Raw genomic sequence first — 27891 nt, forward strand, 5'->3', positions numbered from 1 at the left:
CCCGAGCAGCTGCCAGGTTTGCAGCAGTTTGCAGGGCGCCATCTTCTGTCAGACTGGGTCCGACTGCAAATAATGCAGCTTCTCCAAACACAAAGCCAGCCGCCGCGCTTCTGAGGAGCGTCGTCAATACGCTGGAGCCACCTACAGACACAGTCAATTCAAGAGTTTACCGCTGTTCACATATAGTTGAAAATAGGTACACTTACTAAAACATTTAAATGGAAAACAATTGAACAAATTCAGAAGATTAGCAGGATGATTTCACTTGTATTCTTTGAATTATGGACCAAGCAGATTTCGGGGGCACTGAAATGACTGAGGGGGGGGGGGGGGGGGGGGCGGTCACAAAATATGAATGGAATGTATTTTGAATCCCTGTATTCCTTATTATATTTAAATATGTTTTCTTAAATCTCAGATTTCCTGTTTTTATAAGTCAAACCTGTTGATTACAGTCTCAGATTTGTGAGTGCTCTAAAATAATATAGTCTGTAACTGTATACATTCTTATTTACAAAAAAAAACAAGCTTTTTTTACTGCAAATCTGTCAATCATTGCAAAATATGTAAATGATTGAGGAATACGCATAAAGCTCCTGTCACTTTAAGACAAAGTGATAGTGGTTTGGCTGGCCGCATAGTGAAACTTAAAACCAGGAAGTCTGTCTCAACTAGAAAAGAAAAACACATGTTCCAACAGACCATTTAACGACCATCACACTAGTATAAGTCCGATGGAGTTCAAATAGAGCTATTTATCACTGCCCGTCACAGCCTGTACTTTGGTTAATATGAACAGCTCAGCTGTTCTGTGACTGCAGCTCTCAAGGTTCAGCTTCATTTATGTGAAACACAAAACCGCAGCTGCACGGGTTTTTTCTTTTTTTGTCCTTTTCTGACAATCTGCACCAGGAACCTTATACTTAGCATGTTTCCTTTCCTTCCTAATAACGTTTCTTACCTAGACTTGTTTCCGCCATGACTTCGAGTTCAGTGTGCTGCCAGACCCCGTCCGCCGGTGACGTCAGACCAACGCGGGCGCGCGTGCGCACACACACGTCTCAATAATGCTAAATAATTTCATGTTTTTCCAAGATATAAAATTCTATTTATCAAGCTACATGGATCAAGTTGTAAGAGCCTTCAAAATGATCTAGAGTGATGTGGAATACTGAGACTCTGATCAATCAGAGTGATTTTAATTAATATCTGGTTAAACTTTAAGTTAAAACGACCTTCACACAACTCTGCCTGTCAAATCAAACTTTTATTGATTTATTGAGGCAAATTTTGGGGAATCAGTGAGAGCAGGGGCTGCATCTGGACTCTGGCCCATGACTGATTTACAAGATATGCACAAACAATACAAGTGAATTTATGGCTTTGCATGACGTGCTTAGACATCAGGGATGGGAATTGATTTTCCATCCACCTGCCACTGTGGCTGGAAAACTCTAAAATCTACCAGCCACTCAACATTGTTACCAGACACTTTTATATCTAAGAGTTTATGTGTACAGTTACAGTCCAATGCCTGGAAACATATTTTTGTTTTACAGGACATGCACATAGTATTTCCCATCCAGATTTATTTACCAGAGCTGACGTTCAGTATAAATGTGATACCATTGAATGATTACAGGGCTATAACGATCCAAGAGTCATCTTGTGAAATAACAGGAGATGAAGTTATAGACAAACAAAGTGGTTAAAAATTAATGCTTGAAATCTACATCAATATCTCCCTACAACTCGGAATTTACGGTAAGCTTACTCCAACTTATTCCAAGGGTTCAACTGCACTGAGCCCATACAAAAAATGTGAAAATTGTTATAGAAATGTCTGCCAAAAATAAGGAGAGAAGTTACCACAGTTAAGCTATTAAACACCAAGTCCAAAGTACTCAACAATTACACATTAACCTCAATGTCCCAATTCCAAATGTTGCACCATGACTGCACAACAATACAAAAAGCTTTACCATGTTAAATCACTTTTTTAACATTTAATTTCTTAACATTAAATGCATTTATTAGGACAAGAGGAAAATATAAACACTTTGGGACCACATAGATCCATAGCTTGAACTTTAATCTACACATTTTCCAAAAGGTATTTGGCATCCCAAATTACCTACAAATAATTTGAACATGTTAGTACTTATAGAACTGATCCCAGGTAAGAATGATTGAGGGCAGGGCATTACAAGGCAAACACAGAGCGACAGAACCTACAGCTAGAGATAGAGTTACAATGTTTTGCAAGTACAGTCTTAAACTTGTGCGTTTTGAATAACCCAGGGAAAGAAAATTGCATAAGGAGAGCATACAAACTCCACATGGAAATGAATAACTCGAACCCAAGACATATAAGGAAAATGATCACTAAGGGCATTGTCAAATACCAGATTGAGTATCAAACATCAAGATAAAATGTTAACATAACAGAGACAAGGTGATCATAATATGTAAACACACAACATTTTTGGATAGAATAATATGACAAAGGAAAGGCGAAGCTGATAATAATCAGATTAAAATAAAAGCAAGGCACAATTATAAAACAGGATAAAATATACAAGTGAAAGTAAACCGGAGGGAAGGAGAAAAAACCCACAATCACAAGTTCAGTGCTGTTTCTGTGGTGGGGCAGATGTGCTGAGGATAGGAAAAGTTATGTGAACATGTACCAGATGTAAGACACAGCAAGCAATTAAAACTATAACAGATTATATTAGATCAGACTAATATATACTAATATACTAAATCAGTAATATTTATAATTTTTACAGTATTGATTTTTTTTTGGCTAAGTCTGTTTTATTACACATGCATGCACATTGTTGTTGCAATAAAGGGTGGTGGGGGGGTGGAAAAGAAAAGAAACGGGACGCGGCCCCGCTCTTCCGGGTTCGGTCAGCTGATCTCTGCAGTCACGTGTCTGCTGCTATTTCTTCCTCCTTTGCAGCAGCTCGCTGTATTTCTCTTACTTCTTTACCGCAGGACGCACTGCAGGGACTTCTACTGTTTCTACCGGGTGGAGTGAAACTTTGCACAGACTGAGAGATTCTCCGTCACCATCCTTTCGCTCCCACTTCCCCACGACCGAGAGGCTTCTCTTGACTTCAGTAAGTTCCTATCTGTATCCTATAAACACCTATACACATTTAAACACCTGCCTCCCAACATGGTCTGGAGAAGCACTTCTGAACATGAATGATGCCTTTTGATTTTTAGCTTATCTATAATACGGAAAGTTACCGTTTTGGTGTTAAATATCAACATGCATAACTGGATATAAAATGATAATTATTATGGTATTGTAATCCATGCTTCATGCCCGGTATGACCAGTTTTTAGTCACCTGACATATTAGGGCTGCAGGATGTCGTTGCTGTCTGCACAGTCACTCCCAGTCAGGTGAGATTAGTGAGCTCAGAGAGGTTTGTTATTCCCACACCACTTGTTACTTCTTGTTGATGAGTGTACCTGGGCTGATCCAGCTGGTTTCTGAACCCATCCTGCTGTCATCATCCCTGCTCATGTGTTTTTTTTTTTTGTTTTTTTTTGTCTTTGCAGGAATGCATTTGTCAGTACTGGTCTTTGTCTCTGTGCTCTCTGGCACCACCTTTGCCCTTGATAATGGACTAATGAGAACCCCTCCCATGGGATGGTTGGCATGGGAACGATTCCGCTGTGATATCGACTGTGACCACGACCCCAAGAACTGCATCAGGTAATCAGTCATTATGTGACAGATGATTGATGTAACGTATTTATATGCAACAGACACAGTTTAGGGGGAAGTTTGATGTTTGTCCTTCAGAGTTGTGGAAGCATTTCCGTGTGACACTTCACTGTGTTCCCATTCAGATGTAACACTTCATTTACATACGTGCGCCTTGTACGCCTCGGTAAACATGTGATTGATTCATGCTTGATGACAGATGTAGATTTTACCAGCGCGCTTCGTTTAAAAGTCCCCATTTGCTTTGCTGAGAACCCAAGAGAATGGTTCTGGTACGGTTGTGGCTCCATTGGTAGTTCAAGTTGTCTTCCAGTCCAAGGGATGGCGGTTTGATTCCTTCTCTTGCCATGTTTAATTTCAATACAATTCAATTCAATGTTATTTAAATAACACCAAATACAACGCGGCATCTTTTATAGAGAAAAACCCAACAATACCAGAAATGTTCCTGTGTGGAAATGTTGAGTTCCTCTAAGTTGAGGTTTGTGTGTGTGTGTGTGTGTGTGTGTGTGTGTGTGTGTGTGTGTGTGTGTGTGTGTGTGTGTGTGTGTGTGTGTGTGTGTGTGTCACACTCACACCATTTTAGAGTAATCAATTATCAAGTGTCTTTAGATGTGAGAAAGCCAAAGTAGTCACTCCTGAAGTACATTTAAAAATAAATAAATAAATAAATACATAAATCCTTCTTATCTCAGTCTTTCATAAACCACTGGTTTTCTTTTCCAGTGAGAATCTGTTCATGGACATGGCGGACCGACTCTCTGAGGACGGCTGGAGGGAGCTTGGCTACGTCTACGTGAACATAGATGATTGCTGGTCCTCCAAGGAGCGAGACAGCCAGGGACGCCTGCAAGCTGATCCTAAGAGGTGCGGCGCATGTTGTGTGGTGACAATAACGCACGTGTACACAAACACACAGAAACCCGTTGCGCCTCCGAGTGAACATTGACTGATAACCTCTTAAGGTGGAGGCCAGCAAAACTGCTCCGGAACGTGTGACAGTCGTGCAGTCACATGACGGACAAAGCAAGCCAGCCCGTGGTTTTCGCTGCAGGTGAAGATGCGCTGTGTCAGCAGAAGTATGATGCAGACAGTGATCTTTGAACTCCCTGGAAGGGAACAGTGAGAACAAGACATGGAAAACCACAGTCACATGACACACTTCAGTTATTATGAGCCCAACGGCAGACACAAAACTGAGGTCACTTCTTTTCCGCATTAATTCTAGTGATCAAAAAGTCTTGAGCAAAACAACTGTGACACTTTAAGGTGCTGGTGGGTTTGATATCCGTGATCTTTACAGGTTTCCCGGAGGAATCCATAAACTGGCGCAGTACGTGCATAACCGAGGTCTCAAGCTGGGCATCTACGGCGACATGGGCACACACACCTGCGGCGGCTACCCGGGCACCACGCTGGACAACATCGACATCGATGCGCAGACATTCGCTGACTGGGAAGTGGATATGTTCAAGTTCGATGGCTGTTATTCCAATGCCACTGTGCAAGAGCAGGGTGAGAAAAAGAGGACACTTTTTTTTTTTTTTTCCTATTGTGGGTGTTCAGATTTTGCTGATTTTTCCGACCGCTATCACTGTCTTGAACAGGTTATCCTCTCATGTCAAAGGCTTTAAATGCAACAGGCCGTCCAATTGCCTACTCCTGCAGCTGGCCCGCCTACCAGGGCGGCCTGCCGCCGAAGGTATCATTGGCATGCCTCAAATTTGTATAATTCAACCGACGGTTTAACGCATCACGTGTGTTCTAATACTCTCCAATTTGTGTTTGCAGGTGAATTACACTCAGCTGGGGCAGATTTGCAACCTGTGGCGAAACTATGGCGACATCGAGGACTCGTGGTCCAGTGTGCTGAGCATTGCCGGCTGGTTCTTTGAAAACCAGGATGTCCTGATACCTGCAGCGGGACCCGGGAGGTGGAACGACCCGGATATGGTGTGTTAAACTGGCGCAGAATCTTTTTTTTTCTCCATATGTGTGTATTAACGCAATTAGAAAGTGTAGATGTGACCAAAACAATAGATCCTTCTATGAAATCTGCTCACTTTTTCAGGTGGTGTTATTGTTTCCTGAGTTGAATAGTTTTGACCTTCACAGCTGGTTGTCGGCGACTTCGGCCTCAGCATGGACCAGTCTCGTTCCCAAATGGCTCTGTGGGCGATCATGGCTGCGCCTCTTTTCATGTCCAACGACCTGCGCACCATCAACAGTGGTGCTCGGAGCATTCTGCAGAACAAGATGGTCATCAGCATCAACCAGGACCCGCTGGGCATCCAGGGACGACGCATCGTGAAGGTATCGGAGAGCTTTTCGCCGTCCGCGTCCTCGTGCTCGTGCTGTAATTCACACTTTCTCGCCTTTCCTGTTTCCAGGAGAAGAGTGGCATCGAGGTGTTCTGGCGTCCGCTGTCCGATAACGCCAGCACTTTAGTGTTTTTCAGTCGTCGTACCGACATGCCCTACCGCTACCAGACGTCCCTCGGCAAACTCAACTACACCACAGGGAGCTACAAGGTACGTCCTTATTGTGGAAATTACTTTCTTGTAAATTGCATTTGTGTGACAAGGGCAAAAAAAGAAGGATTTATCAATCGATTAATGATATTATGCACTGCACGTGATGCTATTTTCAAAGTTCAATTTAAAACTGAGAAAAGTTTTTCTTAAACTGTCCCACAATGTTAAAATGCAGTTTCTCTTGTCAACTGATCAACCTCGGCTCGTTTTGCAGAGACTTCGACTCTCTAAACTCTAAAATGCTCTTTTTAAATTCAGTGGTTCTAGCGACTGACAGTTAGCTTCACTTTTTAATAGCTTACATTTTTCGTCCGCACCACTTTTCCCAACCTTAATGAATTGTTTTCTTGTTATCGAACAAAAGTGTATAAAAATGTCTTATCATCTATTCGCATATTTTGGGTTGAAACATTACTGCCTCTGTATTTCTATACATTTCACATTAATTCAAATAGTTTTGTTTAATTAAGGTTTATTTATGTAGAGCCAACGTAGCCCAACAATCCCACATCAGCAAGCGAAGGCGACAGTGGGGATAAAGAAAAAGAATAAGACGGACAAAAAGAGCAACAGACGAGTTGACATGAGACAGTAAGCTGAGACTTTGCAGGAAGGTCCAGAGAAAGAGCACAGACAGTGTTTGTACTATGTACCATTACTGTTTTTTATGCGTCTATGTCTGAAAGTGCCACTTGTGTTTTCCCGCCTGTCTCCATCAGGTCTTTGACGCCTTTACTAACAAGGCCACGGTGCTGAAAGACTCCACTGACTTCGTGGTGTCGGTGAACCCCACAGGCGTGGTCATGTGGTACGTCTCCGCACCGGCTAAGTTGAACATCCGCCAGTATTTCAGCAGCGACCGCCTGCGGGGATCTGCCTACAGGCTTGACAAAGACAACGCCATTCCACGCGTCTTCCTCTAAAAGGGCACTGACTTCACTTCATCGTTTTATCATCTCTTCATGGTTTATGAGTTATGTTAGATTTAAAAAAAAAATTTTTATTCAGAATTCTGTTTTATTTTCAGTAACCGTTCCAAAGAATTATTCTGAACTCAGGGATAACTGTTGAGTTTGTCACTGGTCTGGAATGTATATCCACACTGTGTATTGAGCACAAAGACACTGTGAAGCACAGAGAATTTTGATTTCAATCCTTTAATTGAGACCCACACATTTTAAAAATCTATTTTGCCTCAACACTCTTAGCAAAAGGTTGAATTCTGATGATGGTTACAGTGTGGGCTGACCTGCTGTTTTTCTTAATTTTGTTTACATTTTGATATCATTGTCATAGTCTCCTAAAAAGCTAGAATTTGTTCTGCTCATGTATTTTACTAAGAAAAAAAAATGAAATGAAAGTGAATGATTTAAAAGAAAACTGGCTCTGTGAGTTATGAGTTTTTATTTGAAGTGAAATTATTAAAACCTATTTTCTGTTAGACAAATGGTATAACAAACAGATTGATATGTTTTTTTCAAATAACAAAACTTGTGAGGTCTATTTTCCTGAGATAGTCATAGCTATAATGAGCCATTAGAGGGCAGCACTGCTCTTCTGTAGACCATTGATAAAACGTGGGCCTTTTAGCGCCATTCCCAAAATGCACCTGCTCAAGAGACACAGACAATCAGCACATTCAACTTGGTCCTTTATCTCTCTCTGTTAGATTTTACTCGGCTCTAGGATCATCTCCCGGTGTTACTCGTATATTACAATGTTTGAACTCCCTCACACTACTTTGTCCTTGATTCCTCTGCGTCACATCGGATCATCTTTGTATTCGTTTTGTCTCAGCCTTTCCACTCCTCCCATCTCTTCCTCCTCCCACTCATCTCATTCTGTCTGTCGTGCGCTATCACCTCTGACCTTGGCTTGGCAGCCTGGTGTTTGCCAGTCGTCTCGGGAGCGCCGGAGTGGTCACATGAACGTACGTACGCTGCTGGACTTGTGCTGAAACGAGTTCACACATGGTCACGCCGGGTCATTTAAGGCCGGATTGGCTGTGTTCACGTATCAGAATGTGTTGGAGAACGTGGGAAAGGAGATCTTTGCCTTTCTTCGTTACCCATTCAAGTCGTCTCACGTGTCCATTTGGCTGGATGAACACATCTCTCACTGTCTGGGTCTCTGCCATTTGAGAACCCGATGTAGCGAAGGAGTCAGTGAGTTATGATAAATAGAATGGGAGAACAGTGAAAAGGGACTTGAGCACAGGATTTTGAGGAAGGGGGGGCCGGCTTCTAAAAGTCTTATTTGAAGGTGCAAAGGAAAGAGGGGGGATGATGAGCGAGAGAGAGAGAGAGAGAGAGAGAGAGAGAGAACGCGAAAGGGAGGGGGGTTGAGACGAGGAGCCAGAGCGTTCCTGCCGATGCTCACGTAGGCCACAGCTGCAGAGAGCCACAGTTGCCACTCTCGTCTTTGTGCCTCCGCAACACCCAACAGCTCTGATTCAATTCTGTGGAGCCCCCTCCACCCTTATTCAACTATCACACTCATTTCTGTCACGCTGCTGGTCACACTCCCTGCCTCGCGCTTCTGAAATCCAACACAGATGAAGGGCTATTTGGTGGCCCGCGGCTGAACTGGTGCGAACGGGACGCAATCAGCATATGGGTCAGAATAAATGCAAGGTCTCAAAGGAGGCCGCACACCAAGAAAGGTTCTGTTCTAGAAAATGAAAGCGGTCGAGCCGCGTGTCCTCTGTGTGTCTTTTGCTGAATCAGACTTGCATTCATATTCATGCATTGCCTAAAAGAACTGCAGTTTGCATGTATAGTTTATGTATACACAAACATTACCACTGTGTGCCTCGTCCTGGCATCAGCCATACCGATCCTGCCAGCCTGCTTTGGCTTGTTGACGACACCTGGATACCCCGAGACAGTACAATCAGGTTTGCCCGTACAGTTCTAAATGGGCATAAAAAGCACAGGAGTCCTCAATGGAGCCTCGTAATTTGGATGGAAAATTTGTGAAAATGGAGACTCTGTAAAATATGCAACCGGGTGACAAATTACAGGAAAGCCCTGAATGCCTGACCTCTTCCGTGAAGAGATCCGGTGGCTCTGATATTCATGTTGCTCATACAGTTTGACTCAGTCCTGAGAAGGAAGAAACGAACTGAAAAGAACAGCATTCGTATATACCAGAGGGGAATTATCAGTCAACTCAATATAAACAGCACAAGGAAACGCAAAGTCCTCATCAAGACACCAATTAGGGAATGATAAGATGATGTTCATCTATGAAATGTAATCTTAGAAACTTGCAATATCAATTACAAAGATGCAGATTTGGCAACACGTCGTGTCCTGAAAGCTTTCCAAATGGGAATGTTAGTTTGGTTGTCATGGGAAAAGTATTTATACATCTAAAAATATACCACTTAACTTACTTGAATGACAACTGGGGCAATTATTTGGAGCAGAATATAAGCATTGTGTCTTCAGAAAAAAAACACGTTTGCGTCGTGTCGTTTGTCCTGAATCCACCGCTTGTCTTCTCACAGTCTGATTCTTCAGATAGTTCCAACATATTTTTTTTTTTTCACACTGTGAATTATTTGACCCACAAAAAAATTCAAATGAAGTGATGGAGTGAGACTCTGTAACGCAGGCAGGCAGCCTTGAAGAAGTTTGTCCTTCATGTGCCTCACAGGGATGAGACGTGATCTCGACTGCAGCAGATCACGACTTTCTAAGAACTTTTCTTATCTTTTCATTTGAACCTGCTACTTTTGTGTCCCCCCCCCCATAAATAAATAAAGTAATAAATAAAAGTCTTTTAAGCCAACCCTGCTGGCTGAACATAGCAAAGTGAACTAAAGTGGAAATGTCACCTCAAATAACTACGTGTGGAGAGGTGCTGTTCAGTGTGTAGGGAGACTCCTCAGCTCCTACACTTAGGTATAGCACACATAATTATGTGTGAGAATGCTACAATTAAGAGAAATCTGTTTGCATTTTAATCCCTATATACAGAAAGAAAGCTGTCCTGATGAGACAAGTTGGGTATTTTTAGGTATGTAAATACTTTGCACATGGGATTAGCATTCTTACCTCATTATGTGTCTGTCTCTATGTCTCTGCCCTTTATGATGATGGGATGCCGACCTGTCCTGTCTGTGCCCTGCTGTCTTCTACTTGGTTCGGCTCCAGACAATCTTCACTTACATCTTGTTACAATATACGAGATACTGTATATGCTCACAAACAGTCTTTACACCCTGTATTTAGGTAGTTGAATAATATTGTGGATGATAAATGTTTTATGGAGCGTAACAAGACTTACCCAACAATAAATGTAATTTATTATTATTATTACTCAATTTAAAAATCAGTCATACGCCCTCTATATAGTCAGTCTGATGCCTTTTGAGTACACAATTCACTGAGGGAAAATTGAGTGGGTGAAATATTGTACAGGAGCATGTCATACAACCTATATTTATTGACAAAGAAGGGTTAATCGCTTAATCATCTCTGTGTCAATATATGATAATATACATTGCATACTGTCGATTTTATTGAATTATTCAACCTTTCAAGTGCTGCTGTCCACTTCTGTGCGACAGTAAATGAAATTATAGTTTCAAATTGTACTGGAACATGTTTCAAAATGAATGTACTTACATACACGTGAGTATTTATTTGTTCAGCAATGTTTATTGAAAATATTTGATTATTTCGGAGTCAGCTCTCCATTTATAACCGAGTTTCAGGCAATAAACTCAGTACAGTTGGATTTTTGGTTTGTGGCTTTACCTTTTACGCATGCGCAGAACATAATGCGCCCAGCCAAACTTGCGTGTCACCTGTGTTGACCTACAGGTCACAGGTTACCACGGAAACGACTATATCCATAACACGTGTCTGCAGCAAACGGCTTTGACGGCGGAGCCACTGCAGAGAGAGACCAGAACCTGGCCGGTCCAAACTGCACCTGCATTGAATTCAGGTTCAAAAGATCTCAAGGGATGGTATATGCATTATATTTATAATTGTTTTTAAAGTTGAAATGCAAGTTTGTTTTATTGCATGGACGGGCATGTTTCATTGAATGTAAACAAGACATAATGTCTTAAGCTCCACATCTAAACATTTGACTGTTTCTAAAAGAAATGAAATTCACGATTATTTTTTGCCATATTAAACATTTGTACATTTTATAAATGAATGACTGTGACTAATAAAGCGCTGGGTCACGGGACAATTCACAGAAATGGAGACGCCACAACGTTCATCCATCTTCTATGCTGCTTCATCCTGTTCAGGGTTGCTCCCAGCGAACTGGGTGAAACCGGGATACACCCTGGACGGGTGCCTAACAGAGACAGACAAGCACACACACACACTGAGGGGCTATTTAGGTTCACCAATTAACTTCATGTGCACGTTTCAGGATTGCATGATGAAAACGTAACTGGAGAAAAGCCCGCACAGGCACAGGGAGAACATGCAAGCTCCACACGGAAAAACCTGGTCTGGATTTCCCAGATTTGACCTTCCCGCTATGAGGTAAGACCACTAACACTGCATCACCGTTCTGCTCACACAAAAGCATTACAGAACATACAAAATATATTTTCACCTGTCTGCTCCTCTGTGTTTTGATTTTAACTTTTTTTTATTCTTAACAGTTTTAGTTAAGAAATGTAAGTTAAGGACACTCATGTAAATTCCACCTGGATTCTAAATATGTTCCAGTATTTTATTTGATGGCTTTTGGCCAGCTGCTCTATCAGTGTATTTGGTGCTGACGACACCGACCCTCTACTTTCCTTGGCACCAAATAAACAGTTAAACCCAACAGTGATTTGTTGTTGCCTGTCAGTGGAGATTTCCCTTTTCAGACTGGGGATTCCAGCTAAATTCAGTGCAAACATGGAAGGTCTGCAAGGTCCAACGTAATGCGTACTTCTTTGTTGCAGCGTCTTGGCGCAGCGTTGACGTCTTTTTCCTCCTACTTTTACTCGCTCATGTGAGAAATGAGACACCTCCTCCTTTGACCACACTGGGTTACATTACATTATCTTCTGTTGGACTGATAAGACACAGAACAGGTTGACAGCTTGTTTGTTGGAGACTAACTTCTCTGTCTCCAAATTGCTGTGGCAATAAATTTATAAGTTCAGACCTCAGATACCCCGGGGTGGTTTTCTGTCCTGCGCTGCCTTATAAAGTGTTACAGCATCAGATGCCCTGCTGACTGTATGGAGACACTGTTATTTCAGCTGGAGTGAGGAAGCGTGCTTATTGTATACTTTCTAATGTATTTGCGAGCCATGGACTGCAGGAGCCGAGTCTGTGATCTCTTGTGTGTCATTGTTTCATCTGCGTCTCATGAAGACGACTTCGGCGGTTATAGTTTATACCTCCAGATGTTCGTGTGTCACAACTCTTGTGAAATGCCCATGTCGTCATTTTTATGAATGAATGTCTGGATTTGTCAGGCAAGGGACTTCTGTTGACTCAGTAAAACAGACGCGCCTGGTAACAGTTTCCACCACGCTGCTGTGTACGAGGCGAGCTGCACGTTGCCGAGGCGTTGAGTTCGCAGGGCAACTGGCCAAGCGGTCAGCTGCCTTCTTACTGGCAGCCTGTGTGGGTCAAAGACTGAAGCCAATACTCTCTCTTTCTCTCTCTCTCTCTCTCTCTCTCTCTCTCTCTCTCTCTCTCTCTCTCTCTCTCTCTCACATACACACACAGTGTCATGATCTCATTATTTCCCCTTGCAGTTGCCCTTTCTTGATCAGACACACAAATCCCCACACATGAAAACTCTCCCATTCGCTCCCATTTCACAAGTTGCTCTCTCTGTAATCCCCTTACCTACCCGGTGGTAATGTGACCTAATTTTTACTGTACATTCTATATCTGAGGAAGTGGCTGTGTATTTGGACGTTACACTCTCTGTTCCATCTCAGACGTTTTCTACATCATCAGCTTCTGGTGCTTTTCTGGGCAGCAGAACAAAACACATCGGGATTTTTTTTTGGGGGGGGGGGGGGGGGGGGGGGGGGCTTGAGTAGAACACGGTTATCCCAGCAGCTGATTTGGCCCAGCGGGCTGTAATGAGAATGGCTGGAAAGGACAGAAAAGAGCAGGTGGACTTCTTTGGCAGATGTGTGCATGTAGCCGCGGTCACATCACAGGAGCCCTGTCAAATATTTGATAAGCACTCGTACAACAACAGTCTGTTAGGTAACATAATGCCATTCGAGTGGCTGCTGATATCGCGTCTATTTTGGGGTGAAGCTTTGCAATTGAACGCGTAAGATGCTACAGAAACTTTGAGATTAGGTTGCAAATTGTGCTGTGTCATGTGTGGAGGAGGTCAATGAAAATAGAGGCTTGATCGGTCAACAATGCTCGTCATAACCTTCAGTCGGGTCAGTGAACGTCCATGTGCCCGATTTTGCGTGCTATTTTAGTTTGTGTCAATCAGCATTCAATCTTTTTCTTTTTTACCCGTTCGGATTCTCTGGCTCATTGGCCTTCATGATTGCCATATCTTCTCTTATACCTCGTCAGGCTGTCTGTTCCCAGGACCACTTCGGTCTGCCAGCCTGTCAATCTGTCACTTGTTTGTACAGTAGCAGCTTGATTAACTGTGCCTGCCTTTGTTCAGGTCCCCCGAAGAGGTCATTAGAAAGTTGGAGGTTGTCAATGACAATTTAATTCACACCCGCATAATCCCCACCCAGCGCTACTCCGGACTTCTCCACAATGGCTGTTTCAGGAGATTATCAACCATAATCGCATTCAAATATTTCCTCCAGAAGTTGGCTTTTTTTTTAATTAGAGTGAGGAGTCTTTACAACTTAAGACGTATTTCCATGGAGTTAAAACATATGCCAGGGTTGAATTTGAGTTTGCGGCGCGTCAAATTTGACCCAATAAGACCCAATATACCCAAATAAGAAAGAAGCTTCATCCATCTTCTGTAGACGCTTTATTCAACTTTGCTTGACAGGATCCTGGAGCTGATCCCAAAATGACTATGGGTGGAGAGAAGGTACGCCCCGGAGAGGCTGCCAGTCGATAAAGTTGCTCGAACAATTTTAAAACAACAAATGAACCTCAAACACGGTTCGGCTTTACTCTGGGATGAAAGACACGTGCAGGGAGGACATACACGCCCCACACAGAAAGGCCTTCGAGCCCTGAAAAGGAAATCGGGTACATTCCCACTGTGAGGCGGTGGTGGCGCTAACCACTGTGCATACCTGAAAATGACCTGACTGAATATAATCATGTGTTTGTAGGTCAGGATTAAATATAGAAACTTGGCTGGGGAAGCAGCAGAGTGGTCAAACTAACGTCATTCTTCAACGTAATGGAGCCTATTGGCTTCAAAACTAAAAGCACCCTGAGGATTTCACATTGGTTTGTTTAGTTGATCTGTTTTGTTTTGTTTTTTTTATCTTGTTTTTGCTCAGTTGATCATTTATAAAATACATTTGTGAAAAGTCTAACTCATCTAGGAGACGAGCCAATGCATCTGTCCATCCATCCATCTTCTATGCTGCTTTATCCCACTTAGTCTGCGGCGATCAGCTCGAGCACTGACGCAACCCTGAATGCACCCGAGACAAGTCGCCGCTTCTTCACAGGGTAAACACACAGAGAGAGAGAGAGAGAGAGAGAGACGGCTACATACACCCACATTCACACATACAGGCAATTTTAGTGAGACCAAGTTGCCTCAAATGTGATTTTTAGACTTTGGGAGGAAACTGGTGTACCCCGGAGGAAAATCCACTCCCCCACAGGAAGACCCCAGGTCTGGAGTGGAAGATGTTCTTGCTGAAAGATGAGACTGTAAAACACTCCCAACACCATGCGGCGCAGCATACGACATAACATTAATAGATTTAACAGATACAACAAGCTTATGCAAACACTAGTGCTACAACAGGTCATGGTAATGTCGAGATAAACTCAAGAATAAACACTGCTGTTTGGAGTTTGGGTTTTTACCATTGAAAGTGCAGTAGTTTTACTTTGTAGACACTTTTTTAACAATATTGCAATAATACTAGATGAGCATTTAGTGTGAAAAACTTGTGCCAAATAAAACATGTGGATAACATGATCCACTGTGGCGACAGCTGACATGCAGCGCCACCAAAATGAATTTTGATATCTAAATATTTGTCATATGAAACGGTAATACTTTTCCATTATTACATCACTGGGATATTTGATATTAATGATCCCAGAAACTGAATCCTATTCCTGCAGTGCCACCCTGAGGCAAACTTCACGTTGACATAACGATTCAAGGTCCCCAGAGGATAGAACTGAGTGAGTTTGGTAATCCCAGGCTTTTGATAATAAAGTGGAGAAAGTTAAAAAAAAATTTTTTTATTTTTTTTATTATTATTTATTTTAAGTTGAGGTCTTTATAAAAGTAGTGATGAATTTTACTTTACTTAAAAAAAGGGATAGTTTGGAAACATTTCAGGCCTGTCAACCAGTCACTTTCTCTCTCCCTTATTGACTCAGTCACTCGGCCGTGAGGACGCTACGGTCCTCTAACCTCTCGGCTTTTATGTCTGTGTCATTTGGCTCGCTTATGGACTCGGAAAGATCACACAACAGCACATGTGGGCCACTCAGCCAGCTGTGTAGTCCTGACCAGACCACCTCCCCATTAGCACCGCCACCTCTCCCTGACCACACACACACACACACACACACACACACACACACACACACACACACACACACACACACACACACACACACACACACACACACACACACACACACACACACACACACCTGCCGGTCATTAAATCCATGTCATTTGGCTCACTGTTGACTCTGAAAGATCGCACAGCACATGCGGGGCTGACCTTCAGCCCTGCGCCCCTACCGCCTGCTGAGTATATCTCAGCAGGCCTAATGTGTCTAAACATTAACTCTGAGCACTGGGCACAGTCTAGTCTAATATAGGTGGCGTGGATGAGTGTGTGTGTGGGGGTGTGTGTGGTGTATGTACTGATCTGTCTGTAAGAGTACGTCATCTTGCTCACCTGTTACATAAGACTTAAGAGCCACAATAGTATCGATGTCATTAAATATTCAAAATTTGGAGGCTGTTGCAGCAGGAGAGTCGAGTATCATCTGTGTGTTATTAATTAACATCTTGAGTGGCAGATAGCGGAAGATGCCGCACTTGAAATTCATAATCTCTGTCGTAATCACTTACTTGCCGCGTTGGTGAGTTCAGGGTGCAGAAAGCACTGGCTGCACTGGCACGGCCCGAGCAGAGTCCTTCTGGTTCTACAGAGGCTGATGTGCACCTGCACTGCAGCAGGAAGCCCACCTGTGCTGTGACCGGGGGCCTCGCTGCCAACGGGACAGCACAGGGCCTTTTTGCGCCCATCGGCGCGGTTCACAGTCTTGGAGCTGACATGTGAGCAGCTGTTCTTTCACTCCATTATGAGCACAGTTGAAGCTTTGTGTGCCGTGAAGAAAAGACCCACTTGTCACGTCTCTGACGTCGAAGTCCTCCGCTCCATGTCACAGTGTCGGGGGAGATTTTTGGGTCAAGCTGGAGTTATGTGTGATCGTTGTCACGTAGGGAGTGTAAATGACTCACGGTCGTACTGTATCGCTCAGGTATAGGTCATCAAATGAACTTTTATCTTGAGACTCCAATTCTTTTCCCCCCTGACTGCTGCTGGAAAAATAAGTAGAAGCACATAGATGAATAACCTACAAGATTGTAACACCTTATCTACTCTGTTGCACACTGGTACATTGTTCAATTATTTCCTCACCTTGGATGCAATCTCATTACAGAAAAGACAAAAAGGGTTTGCGGCAATGGGAGGAACACCAAGTACCGTACTTTTAGGTTCCCTCAAGAGAATTCGCACTGCTTTACCCATTTACACTTTACATTTTTAGTCAAAACTTGATCATGTCTCTTGTATGTTGCATGCTGGCACACCAAATTTTACTCCAAGGTCATTTGCATTTGCCCCTGTACCACTGGGGGGCGGTAGGGTATTGACGGACCAATAGTGTGTGCTTTAATCTCAAATGACTCAGGTGGTTTCCCCCGAAACGCACTGAGCCGCATGTCTGCTGATTTAATGACCCAAACCTTCATGAATGACTGGCATTTGTAGTCACGTCAGTTTTAGCTTTGACCTTGAAGCCAATGCCCTGACGGGACTTGGGAATCTTACTGCAAATGCAATGGACTCCTCTGAAGTACTACCGCAACAGCGGTGCTGTTTTGATTTCTCTTTGTCCTCAGTCAGGAATTGGACACATCAGAGGTACATGTTGGTATGTAAAATGTTTGTTTCCTGGAAAGTGAACACTCTCCTGTAATTTGACGTTACTGGTGGTTAGGGGGTACATTAGGTCAAACGCATAAACCCGAAAGGAAAGAGTGACGGAGGACAAGAATGAAAGGCAAAGATTCAGGAAACCGCAGGATAACATGTACAGACCGTAGTCGTCACTCAAAGAGTCCATAAATCACCTGTGGTTGGCCATCTGACCATGTTGCAACACATGGATACCACTTCCAGGTCCACCAGTTGCTGCTCGGTTCAGCAGCAGCTGCAGGGAAAAATATTTTTTTCTCAAAGGAAATCTCTGATAAGCCATAATCTCTCACCTTGATATTGTATGCCACCCAATAAAACTTTCCCACCCCTCCACCACTTTGAAGTCCCGAAACAGCAACCATTGTTTATTTCAGAGTTGTACCCAAAAAAAATTTTTTTTTTAAAAGTGCGGATCTGCCGATCATGTGAAAAATATGGAAATTTGGTACATGGGAATTTTAGTTTGAGAACTTCATAAAAAAAAAAAAGAAAAAAAAAAGAATAATTGCTTTGAAAATGAGCGACTTTGATGAATGTGATTTGCGTGGGCATGAATAGAAATATTGTTGTGGACCGATTTATTGTGGTTGTGTGAGGACTGAGAAATCTGAAAGCTGAGAAAGAGAGAAAAATGTTGATTTTTATCTGATGCTGAGTTTCCTGCTTTAAGGGTCTGGTCACACACATGCATGTGTGCTTACGTTCACGTGTGTCGTTTAAAATCCTTTAGTCGGATAAAACGGAATCCTTGTTTTCACCACCTATGGAAAATATGACTGTATAAAGCTGCAAGACTACCTTTGTAATTGGCTGGTGTTAAATAATTGACTTTGTCATTGCAACCACCTTCTCTCTCTCTCTGTCTCTCTCTCTCTGTCTAAAAGATTTTTGTGTTTTCATGCTTTTCTTGGACATTACGTCGACTTTAATTAACATTCGCCGAAGTCGTCTGTAAATACTACTTGCATATACTAGTAATTCCTCTCCTTTACACTTGATACAATAGAATAGTTTTACCCTCAACTGGCTATTCTGATTCTTTCTTTTAAATCAAAAGAGAGAAGAAAAAAACATGTGTAGAAAAGACATCCCCATGAACCCTACTCTTTAAGAAACACTGGTTTAAACCTCAAAACATGTCTTCCCATGATCATTTTTACATTTGGGGGACTTGCTTATTGCCCGGACAAGGACAAAAGGTTCTCACAATGTGAGTGTGTAAACAGACTGTCTGGCCCACACAAAATCAAAATGACCAGATACAGTATTTTTCACATCGGGGACTTTATGGATTTAAATTTGTTTACATATTACATGTATTCTCTGGAGACATTGGTTTCCTGCTATATTGTTTTTTTTGAGAAGATTTTAACATATCCATAACATATCAGCCATTGTCATGGATAAAATGGTGCAGTTTTGGACTTGTGTACGTAATTGTTCCTTTTTCACCAACCACCAAATGCTGTCCAAACAAAGAGACGCATTCAGGGTTTGACATTATGCAAGGTTAGAAAAAGTTTATGAAACTTTTTGAGTGATGTTAAGAAACCGTCATATAAACCAATGGTTGTGAAATACCTCAATACAATGCAAATATGAACCCAGATTGCATATTGTATTACTGTATAATACAATCCCTTGAGACTGAAATTCTTTAAAAGAAAAAAAGAAATCCTCGCCTATATAAAATGATTTGAATTTGAGTTCAAAATGATTCAGGTTGCTAAACTCTCTCTTCCTCTTTGAACTCCAGGTCGTCGTACCCGAGGCAGCGCTAGTCAACTGCTCTTTCAGTCCTTGGTTCATCCCCATGCAGTCTGTCTGCTCGGCCTAAGGTGGCTGGCCTTAACCGATACCTAAAAATATTGCGAGAGGTGGCAATGGAAGCGCTTCTGTAAGAATTCCTGAGCAGAATATCTGTCAAACATGACTCATCAGGGAAGTCGAACATACTGGCAGCCCGTTTGACTTTCCCCCCTGGTCTTTATCATATTATGCATTTTCAGAACTGATCTAATTGTAATAGAGATGAACTAAGAGTGTTTTTCAGATCATGTAATTCAAGTCCAGGTTTTACTCTGGATGCCCTTCCTGATGCAACCTGAGCAGTTGTGGGTGAAGGGCCTTGCTCTCGGAGCCTCGTTGGTGACCCGATGAACCAGCGACCGGGCAGTTACAAGCTCACTTTCCTAACATCTACACCGCCACTGCTTTCTAAGGAGATAACATGAAATTCCAAAAAATAAGCTTTACTGCAAAACTATCAGTGTAACAGCTCAATGTGGCTCACGCTTCTACATTTTGAAAAACATTAATAGAAAACCAAGGTTCCATTCACAGGGTTGATGGTAATTCCTGTAAGGACCTTCTACTACGGAACATGAGACCCCCTCATTTCTTCACAAAGCAATTTGTGCTTTATATTTAAGACTGCAACCATCCATCACTGCTGGTAAAAGCTGCACATACAAATCACGCAATCAATGTATGATGCTATAATTTGATATCGGTGTCAGACACAGTTTCACTGAGGCAGTAATGCCAGGTGAGAACCGTTCACATTGTGGGAAAACAAAGAAAAAAAAAACCCTGTTGCACCTCCATTGCCAAGAACCTGGTAGATATTTTAGACAGCGACTCTCACCACTGCAGAATGCAGATAAACACATACCATTTAGCTTCTCTGTCATAATGCTACAGTCAACAAACCTTCCCTGGCAACACTGCCCTGCTAGTTTACAATTCTAAGTCACAATTACAGTACCCCTAATTACTGACTTACCTCTGTGTGTGTGTGTGTGTCTGTGTGTCTGTGTGTGTGTGTGAGACTTTGCACATCGGCCTCTCTGTCTGCAGGAGAATGAGGTCTAAGGTTGTGGTCAGAGGGTAGATGGAGTCCCTTAAAGTCATTACTGCGTGGTTCTCCTCAAGCTATAAAATGTATTTTTGCCAGATGGACCAAAAATAGGACAAAAAGTGTTGAATGAATACTAAAAGAGTTAAAGAAGCACAGGATGAAAAAAAAAAGACTAAATCAATAGAAGATGTAGAAATGCGCTAAGAGAAATAAGGGATGTTGTTTAGTCATTGTCGATGTCTTTCTAAGAAATAGCTTTTGTGTTCTCACTCCATTTTCACTGCCACAACTCCAGAGTTATATTTGGCCTGTGTTGCTCTGCCCCGTCTGTGTGACTGGCCTTTTCCTTCCCAGCCGCGCTCGCTGCTCGACGAGGCTGAACCTAAATGTAATGAGATTAGAGGTGAATAGGTGACTGTCAGCCACACACTCACATCGAAGACACGGGCATGCTGATGTTTAGTGGGTCGTTCGCCGCTTAATCCCAGCTGTCAATTTGAGATATAAAAGATTCGTCGCGGTATGTGATAATTCCTGGTGCATCTGCATCTTCTGCAGGCTGACAACGTGGGTGCCAACACTTCATGGAGGTCGCTGGCTGGTTGAAATATTTCAATCAAAACCGCAAATGTCAAAATCATCCGGATCTCTGGTCGAACAATAAATTTCTCAAATAAACATTCCACTCATCTTGCAAATGTCAAGGTTTAGTATTTTATGAGTGGGAAACTCTGTTGGGTGAGTTTGAAAAGTCAAGAGGATTTGACGATAAATATAGAAGTAGCAGTCTAGATTATATATTTGTTCCTGCATTATGTGATATTAAACAAAGCATCACTCCTCACAGTCGAACATATTTTGTGGTCAAAAGGTCGATGGAAGTTCGTCACTTTTTTTGATCATCAAAAACGAGACAAATAGAATTTGGCAAGTCGAGAAAAGCTGGTTAGAGCATCGAGTCAGTTGGAGCTGCTACGTGACAAAACGAATGGTTTAGAAACAGAAAAACGATATCGAGGAAAAAAAACAAACACGTTAGAGGAAGAAAGTGCCACATTACAACAAATTCAGTGCATAACTGAAAGGAGAGATGGTGATTCAGAGTGATGGTGACAAATCAGTTTTCATGGCTCGGGTCTTGCCTGTGTGTTCACCTTGACCTTTTAATGTATGCCCCCCCCTCTTAATGTTGCCACCCCCGCTGACATTTTGTGCTTCAACACCTACAGAGCCAAAGCTAAAAGTGTTTTTTTTTGTCCTTTTTCTGGATGTAAAAATAGAAACGTGTCTGTGCTATGCGACAAAGATGCTTTCAATTAGGCCCCGACCGATGCACAGTGAGTATGCTGTACACATGCTCGTAAACTCTTATATTACAGACATGCACCGGGTCACACCCATGCATGTAGCGTACACAGAGGCTGCTGATGGCCGGCGCGTTTGAAGGAATCGAGGCCATCGTTGCTGCCAAGAAACTTCTGGCTCTCCCCTGTGCCACTTTCTTCTGAAACCCGAGCTGCAACACTGACATTATCTCTGCGCGAGAAATGCTCGAAAGGAGTAACGGGTGGGGGGGGGGTCGCTGCCGAACAAGCGAAACCGCTACACCTGTGCAACGCGAGAGCGCCGTGCACCTGTTTGATTCCGCCGCCCGGGTCGTGCTCGTTCTTTTCGAACGTTGTTAAAAAAAAAAAATGCCCGTAAAAACCGCCCTCCCGGTGCATCCCAGCCGTAAATATTTCTGTGTGACAGGATTGATAACCTGCAAACTGTGACCTATAGCTTGGCCCACCTCGCATCCAGAAAGCGCCTGGTTTGTAGTTGTGTGGTCGCAACGCGTTAAGCTGTCAGTTGGGAACACATGCCATTCCGAAGAACTCCACAGGACCAGAGGATCTGGTGACAGTGGCTCTTGGCTTACAGATAGTCAATGCTAAAATGAGATACACTTAGTGGGGGACGTGGGAGGGACAGGGGTTGTGTATGTGAGAGGGAGGGGGGGGGCAATGTAGGGCCGTGACGATCACGTGTCAATGAGTTCATGTTTATCACCGCTCACTTCACTCCGGCGTGTTTTTTTTGTTGTTGTTGCTGCTATCTCTGTGGTAAAGGGGGAAAAAAAAAAGGTCAGAATTAGGACACTTACTTCAAAGTGCATTTGATTTCATCCCACTTATACAGTCTGCTGATAGGCTGCATTCACACTCCCTGGAATGCTGTTTTAATGATTTCGTATCGCAGGAAGATGCTTGTGAAGCTTCTATAGGTAAACATCTCTGTAATGGGGCAAGCCATACACGATATATGTTTATGTACTCCCTTTTGGTTGAAGTGAAGAAGAACTGAGAGCGCTGACTTCAATAAATTCTGCATGGATCACTCTCTCCTGCTCTTATGCAGGATTGTTGAAACAGTGTTTCGCTGCTTTCTAACCTTTCCCCGAATTTGATAAATATTTGATTTAGTCCCGTATACCAGTGAGTCCCCTTACGCACATGGTGGAGACCCAAGCGCACACTACACTTCTGGGATCCGAGCTGCCTTTGGGATATTTAACACATTTTCGCGATTGAAGAAACAGTTTTCGGGCTATATGAGCAATGAGGCTGGTGTCAAGCACGCAGTTGTGATTGCTGATGAGGTGAAAGGCTTGGGAATGCATCAGATTAATGAGAAAATATTTTAGAATGTGTCATTTGTTGACACACCAACATTATTGGGACTTTATTGTCCTTACGGTGGCAAAACTGACCCAGTAAAAAGAGAATATAATTTATTTAGATGAAAGTCTGTAGGCAAGCTGTAGTTAGTTATGGTTGAGTTTAGGAGACATCTAAATGGAATGAATGCAAGTCCATGAAGAGTGTGTGTGCGTGTGTGTGTGTGTTCCTGTTTTCTTATCTGTCTGCTGTCCTTGAGCTCGAGCCTGCCAGACAGATCCGGGTAAGCCTGACAGACAGCCCAGACACAGTGAAATTAAATGTTCTTGGATGTGTCTCCTGATAGCATCCAGGTGAATTAACTTTTCTGTTTGTTTTTTTGAATAACTCGTGCCAAACACACAAAGAAAACCGTGTGAAAAATTAGTTCTATGTTCAGTGATGTATGATGGATTGTGTAAAGACCTCCTTCCTGGGTATAAAGTGAATACACTGGTGGATAATGGGGTCATCAATCAATATGGCAGCTTCACTGATAAATCTAAAAGCTCCAAAAGGCGACTGCAGTCAATGAGGTGGCCACTTAGATGCGTGTTTTCTTATCGAAATCCATGAAAACAAACACCCATGTGCAAATCGGCTCAGAACAGTAGCAGTCTAAGGGATGTGATACATGAACCCGATTGCCCTCCAAAAAAAACAGATAGTGCTGTTGAAACGTGTGAAAAATATTTAATGAATTTTCATTACATCAAAGAAATCTTTGGCTTCAGTTCTAAACATGTAGCTACAAGAATAGATGCCTGATCATCCCTGTTTTCTTCAGAAAGTGCGCCCTGTACCCGAAGGTGTTTTCAGAATCGATGTAACTTGGATCTGATGTGCATTGCTCGCTTGCACTCGTCTGACACAGTTTCAAGTCACAGTTGGAACAAATAAAATCTGTTTTCCCGTTGTGACATGCCTCTGGTCAAAGGTCTGGTGAGACCTGTGCACAAAATAGTTTAAATTAGTGGAGCTTTGTTGTCGAGGTTACGATAATAGCCACTTGACCAAAGTTAGAGAAAGACCGCATGACCATAATCGCGATTGAAAGAAACCAACGTTCACAGTCATAAGGAAACAGGAGTCTCCTGTTTTAAGGTTGGACATTATGCTAAACAGCCTTCAGGGGAGGGAAAACCCCAAAGCTTCCCACTCGGACATTTGTGGCTCTATAACAATGGCACATGACTTCTGCCGTCACTCCAGGCGAGTTAAAGTCATAATTATTGAGGTGAGCTCACTTGACAGATTTTCTTTGTGAGGAGGACAGTGGTAGTTGCTTATTTTTGTCATACACATACTTAGTGCTCGGATAGACGGCTGAATCATTTGTTTGGAAGACTATTATGGCCCGGACCTAACATCACATTGCAAATGGACTTTATCTGTGTGTCGGGGTATAGAAATAAAATCTCTTCTAAAGGGTCCATTATAAGACATTATCTTGTCATTTAGAATATGAATCACATCTTATTACATCATAACAATCCCATTACATAATCCTATTTTTAGAAAACTCTGACTTTTAAAATCTCATGTTACTTGTGCTGGTAATGTAGTGGTTGGCCTCCCGCCTCACGTTGAGAATAACACCAGCTGGAGTCTGAGCTGTGCAAAGTTTGCATGTTCTCCGTGTGTGTGTGTGTGTGTGTGTGTGTGTGTGTGTGTGTGTGTGTGTGTGTGTGTGTGTGTGTGTGTGTGTGTGTGTGTGTGTGTGTGTGTGTGTGTGTGTGTGTGTGTGTGTGTGTGTGTGTGTGTGTGTGTGTGTGTGTGTGTGTGTGTGTGTGTGTGTGCGCCCCATGTGCTCCCTTTTCTTTTCACAGTCCAAATACGTGTGTTTAAGGTTAATTGGTGACTCTAAAATTGTGTGTATGTGTGAGTGTGTGTGTGTGACTGTTTGTCCCTCTGTGTTTACTTGGTTGTGGACTGGCATCTCATCCAGGGTGTAACCTGCCTTCGCCGATAGTCAGCTCATATATTGTGACTGTGCCATCGGCTGGCTCGGGTCATCCTTATCAAGACTGGAGATTGATTAAGCGTGTTAAACTAAATGTGTATACATTTAATCGTGTTTATGTGCACGATGAACTTAGAACCTGTACACGGTGTTATGTACCTTATGAAATACTTGCAAGTACTTTTGATACAAACGTCAGACCAAACTGTTGCCATGACACAGCACCGCAGTTTGTTGTTGTTTCTCTACATTAGCCAACAGAACCATTTGATTGTGTGGTTATGACATGAAATTACACAGACGAGTTTTTTTCTTTTCTTTCCTTTTTTTTCTCGATGAATACCAGTAATGGCTTAGAGTTTCGGGAATCAAGCTTGTAACCAGGAGTTCACTGGGTCGAATTCCTCTAGTGACGGGTCACCACTGTTGGTCCCTGAACAAGCCCTCAACCCCCCCCGAGTGCTCAGGTTGTGTCAGGAAAGGCATCCAGAGTAAAACTTTGGCCAAATGCCGACCCCAGAAGGGAGCAGCCAAAACGCATTCTCTCTCACTGGTATGCAACGAAATATAATGTGATGAGATGCAATCAGTAAGTTTCAGTGACGTCTGCTCATTATTGGGTAATCTGTTTGTTAAATCATTTGTTTCTGCAATGTTAAATTATGCAATCCTTAATATCTCTCAACATGCAATAGACAGTCGTGTAAGTTACATATATCAGGGCGATCTGCCATTCATCTGCTCTTTTCTTCCCTTTCCCTTCTTTGCTGTGTCTTTGTGTCCTGTCTTTCAAGCAGTAGTGGCTCCTGTGTACGTTTTTTTTTCTTTTTTTTTTTTTGTGAGCCGGCAGTGAGATGTGAAAGTTATCCACAGCTTTAAGTGATGGGGCACTGAATTTCCTGAACGGATTTTCCAGTAGCTATCAATCCATGTATGTGAAAATCCTTAAATATGGCACAGTAAGGAGATTACACCTAATCCACTTAGGGTTTTTAGATTATTAGCCTAATGTATAGGAAATATACTATATGATCACAACATGAGACATAATGCGATAAGGTCACACATTATATGAGTTAAACTAAAAGAGAGGAGGCCACGTGTTCATGTGCCCTTCGGACCATACGTGGTGCGTACGTAGAAACAAGCACAAAATCTGATGATTAAAAAGAAGGGAAACACACATGGAGCCAAGACGTTTGTAAAATGGACCTCAAATGGTCATTAAATCACCCGCAAAAATTGGTATTAAGAGCTCATGAGAATATTGTTGCTTCTCAGACAATATATTCATTCCTGAGCCTTCGCTCTTCTCCTTGACCTTCTCATGAAATCTAATAGACTCTGTGAAGTGAAAGTAATCACATGTAAATGATTTAAGTGGTCAGAAATAGGCCGATTTCATGCAGAACACGCAGGGAATGTCTTAATCTCACCTATTGCCGGCCCCCCAAACCGCTAATCTCTTTGAAATATCTACTGCTGCCGGAGACTGTGTTTTCTGTGCTAGACGTTACCAACAATTAGCCACGGCTAATTAACAGCTCCCCCAGCCACCGTGTACGATAAAGCGATGAGGCACAGCTCGGCGGCACCGCTTCTCGCAGTTAACACAGTATGCTGTGTCACATTTTTATAAGCAGCCATTAATCACGGATAACCAGCGCGGATTGCAAATCACTTTTCTGGAGCCAGAAACTCAGTTTTATTGCTTGTATCATATTGTAATATTTGCATATACCCTCTGGCGACTGAGTAGGCTACTGGGGTTTAAAGCACTGTGTTAATAGTGAACTGCATAACAGCACAGTGAGCGACCTGTCGGTGAAATGCTACCCAGCTAGAGTGGGTGAGAGGGACTGGAGCTTGGTTCATTATGGGAAAAGTCAAGGGGCCGTTGCTCAGCAGGGTTATTGTCTTGGGCAGCAGTAAAATGTTCCGGTCAAAGTTTGTTTAGTTTTTTTTATTTTTAGAGAAAGGAAATTAGCTTGAGGGAGCGAGATGTGGGGTGAATCATAAAACACAAAGAAGGAGATGTTGCAAAAAAAAAAAAACAAGCGCGCAAGTAGGGTAAAGTCGACAAAGACAATGCGTCAACTTTGAGTCAACTGCAGACAATGTTGGTCTGACTTGTCAGTTTCACATCTTGGCATAGGAACCAATCTGTACGTCTTCAGAATGAACCCCCGAAAGTTAGGCTTTGGAGTACATTTTCTGTGGATTCCCTCCACCCATCAACCATATCAGGAGATACCATTGACAGTTTGACCAATGTGACAATGATTGTGGCATTATCTTACTATAAATCCAAATTTAGACAAGTGGATTATCGTCTTATTTTCCTGGCTGGTTGAGTAAATGCAGTGACGGCAACACAAATCTCTGCAGGGAAGTGAGGATGCATGGCCACCAGCCTCACAGAGGATCTGTAAGTTTAGGACACATCAATTTGTCTCACGTTATGAAGGAAAACTCTGGACAGTTAACTTTCACTTTGTTTACATATTGCTTGCAGTATTTGTATATCCGAAAAATCCGCCACTTATTCTGTTTTGTTCTGTTCAAAAAAATGTGTTGACTGATATTGGCGCCAGCAATCTTGAGTATATTTTAAAAGCAAATGTGGATGGATAGAAACAAGCAGTTAATCCTGTAACTGCCTGAAATATACAAGTCAAATATTTATATGTTAGAGGAGACTGGTATATTTATCAAGAATATTTGAAAC

General features: G+C 42.5%; 1 protein-coding gene across 1 annotated transcript; it reads left to right on the plus strand.

Moving 5' to 3' along the window:
- The first annotated feature begins 2914 nt into the window (after window positions 1-2914).
- Window positions 2915-8018, plus strand: naga (N-acetylgalactosaminidase, alpha). The gene is made up of 9 exons (XM_080490606.1): window positions 2915-3128; window positions 3580-3736; window positions 4475-4615; window positions 5052-5263; window positions 5356-5450; window positions 5540-5701; window positions 5864-6061; window positions 6139-6279; window positions 7002-8018. Exons 2-9 carry the CDS (start codon window positions 3582-3584, stop codon window positions 7203-7205), a joined length of 1308 nt encoding a protein of 435 aa, XP_080346732.1. The 5' UTR covers window positions 2915-3128; window positions 3580-3581; the 3' UTR covers window positions 7206-8018.
- The last annotated feature ends 19873 nt before the right edge of the window (window positions 8019-27891 follow it).

This window comes from Lipophrys pholis (assembly GCF_963383615.2).
Source record: "Lipophrys pholis genome assembly, chromosome: 21".
Lineage (NCBI taxonomy): Eukaryota > Metazoa > Chordata > Actinopteri > Blenniiformes > Blenniidae > Lipophrys > Lipophrys pholis.

Excerpts from the sequence above, each read along its gene's own strand:
- naga (XM_080490606.1), top strand. The coding sequence starts at position 3,582 with ATGCATTTGTCAGTACTGGTCTTTGTCTCTGTGCTCTCTGGCACCACC. Across the intron at positions 5,264-5,355 it reads TGCCACTGTGCAAGAGCAGG|GTTATCCTCTCATGTCAAAG; the intron begins GTGAGAAAAAGA and ends TGTCTTGAACAG. Across the intron at positions 5,451-5,539 it reads AGGGCGGCCTGCCGCCGAAG|GTGAATTACACTCAGCTGGG; the intron begins GTATCATTGGCA and ends TTGTGTTTGCAG.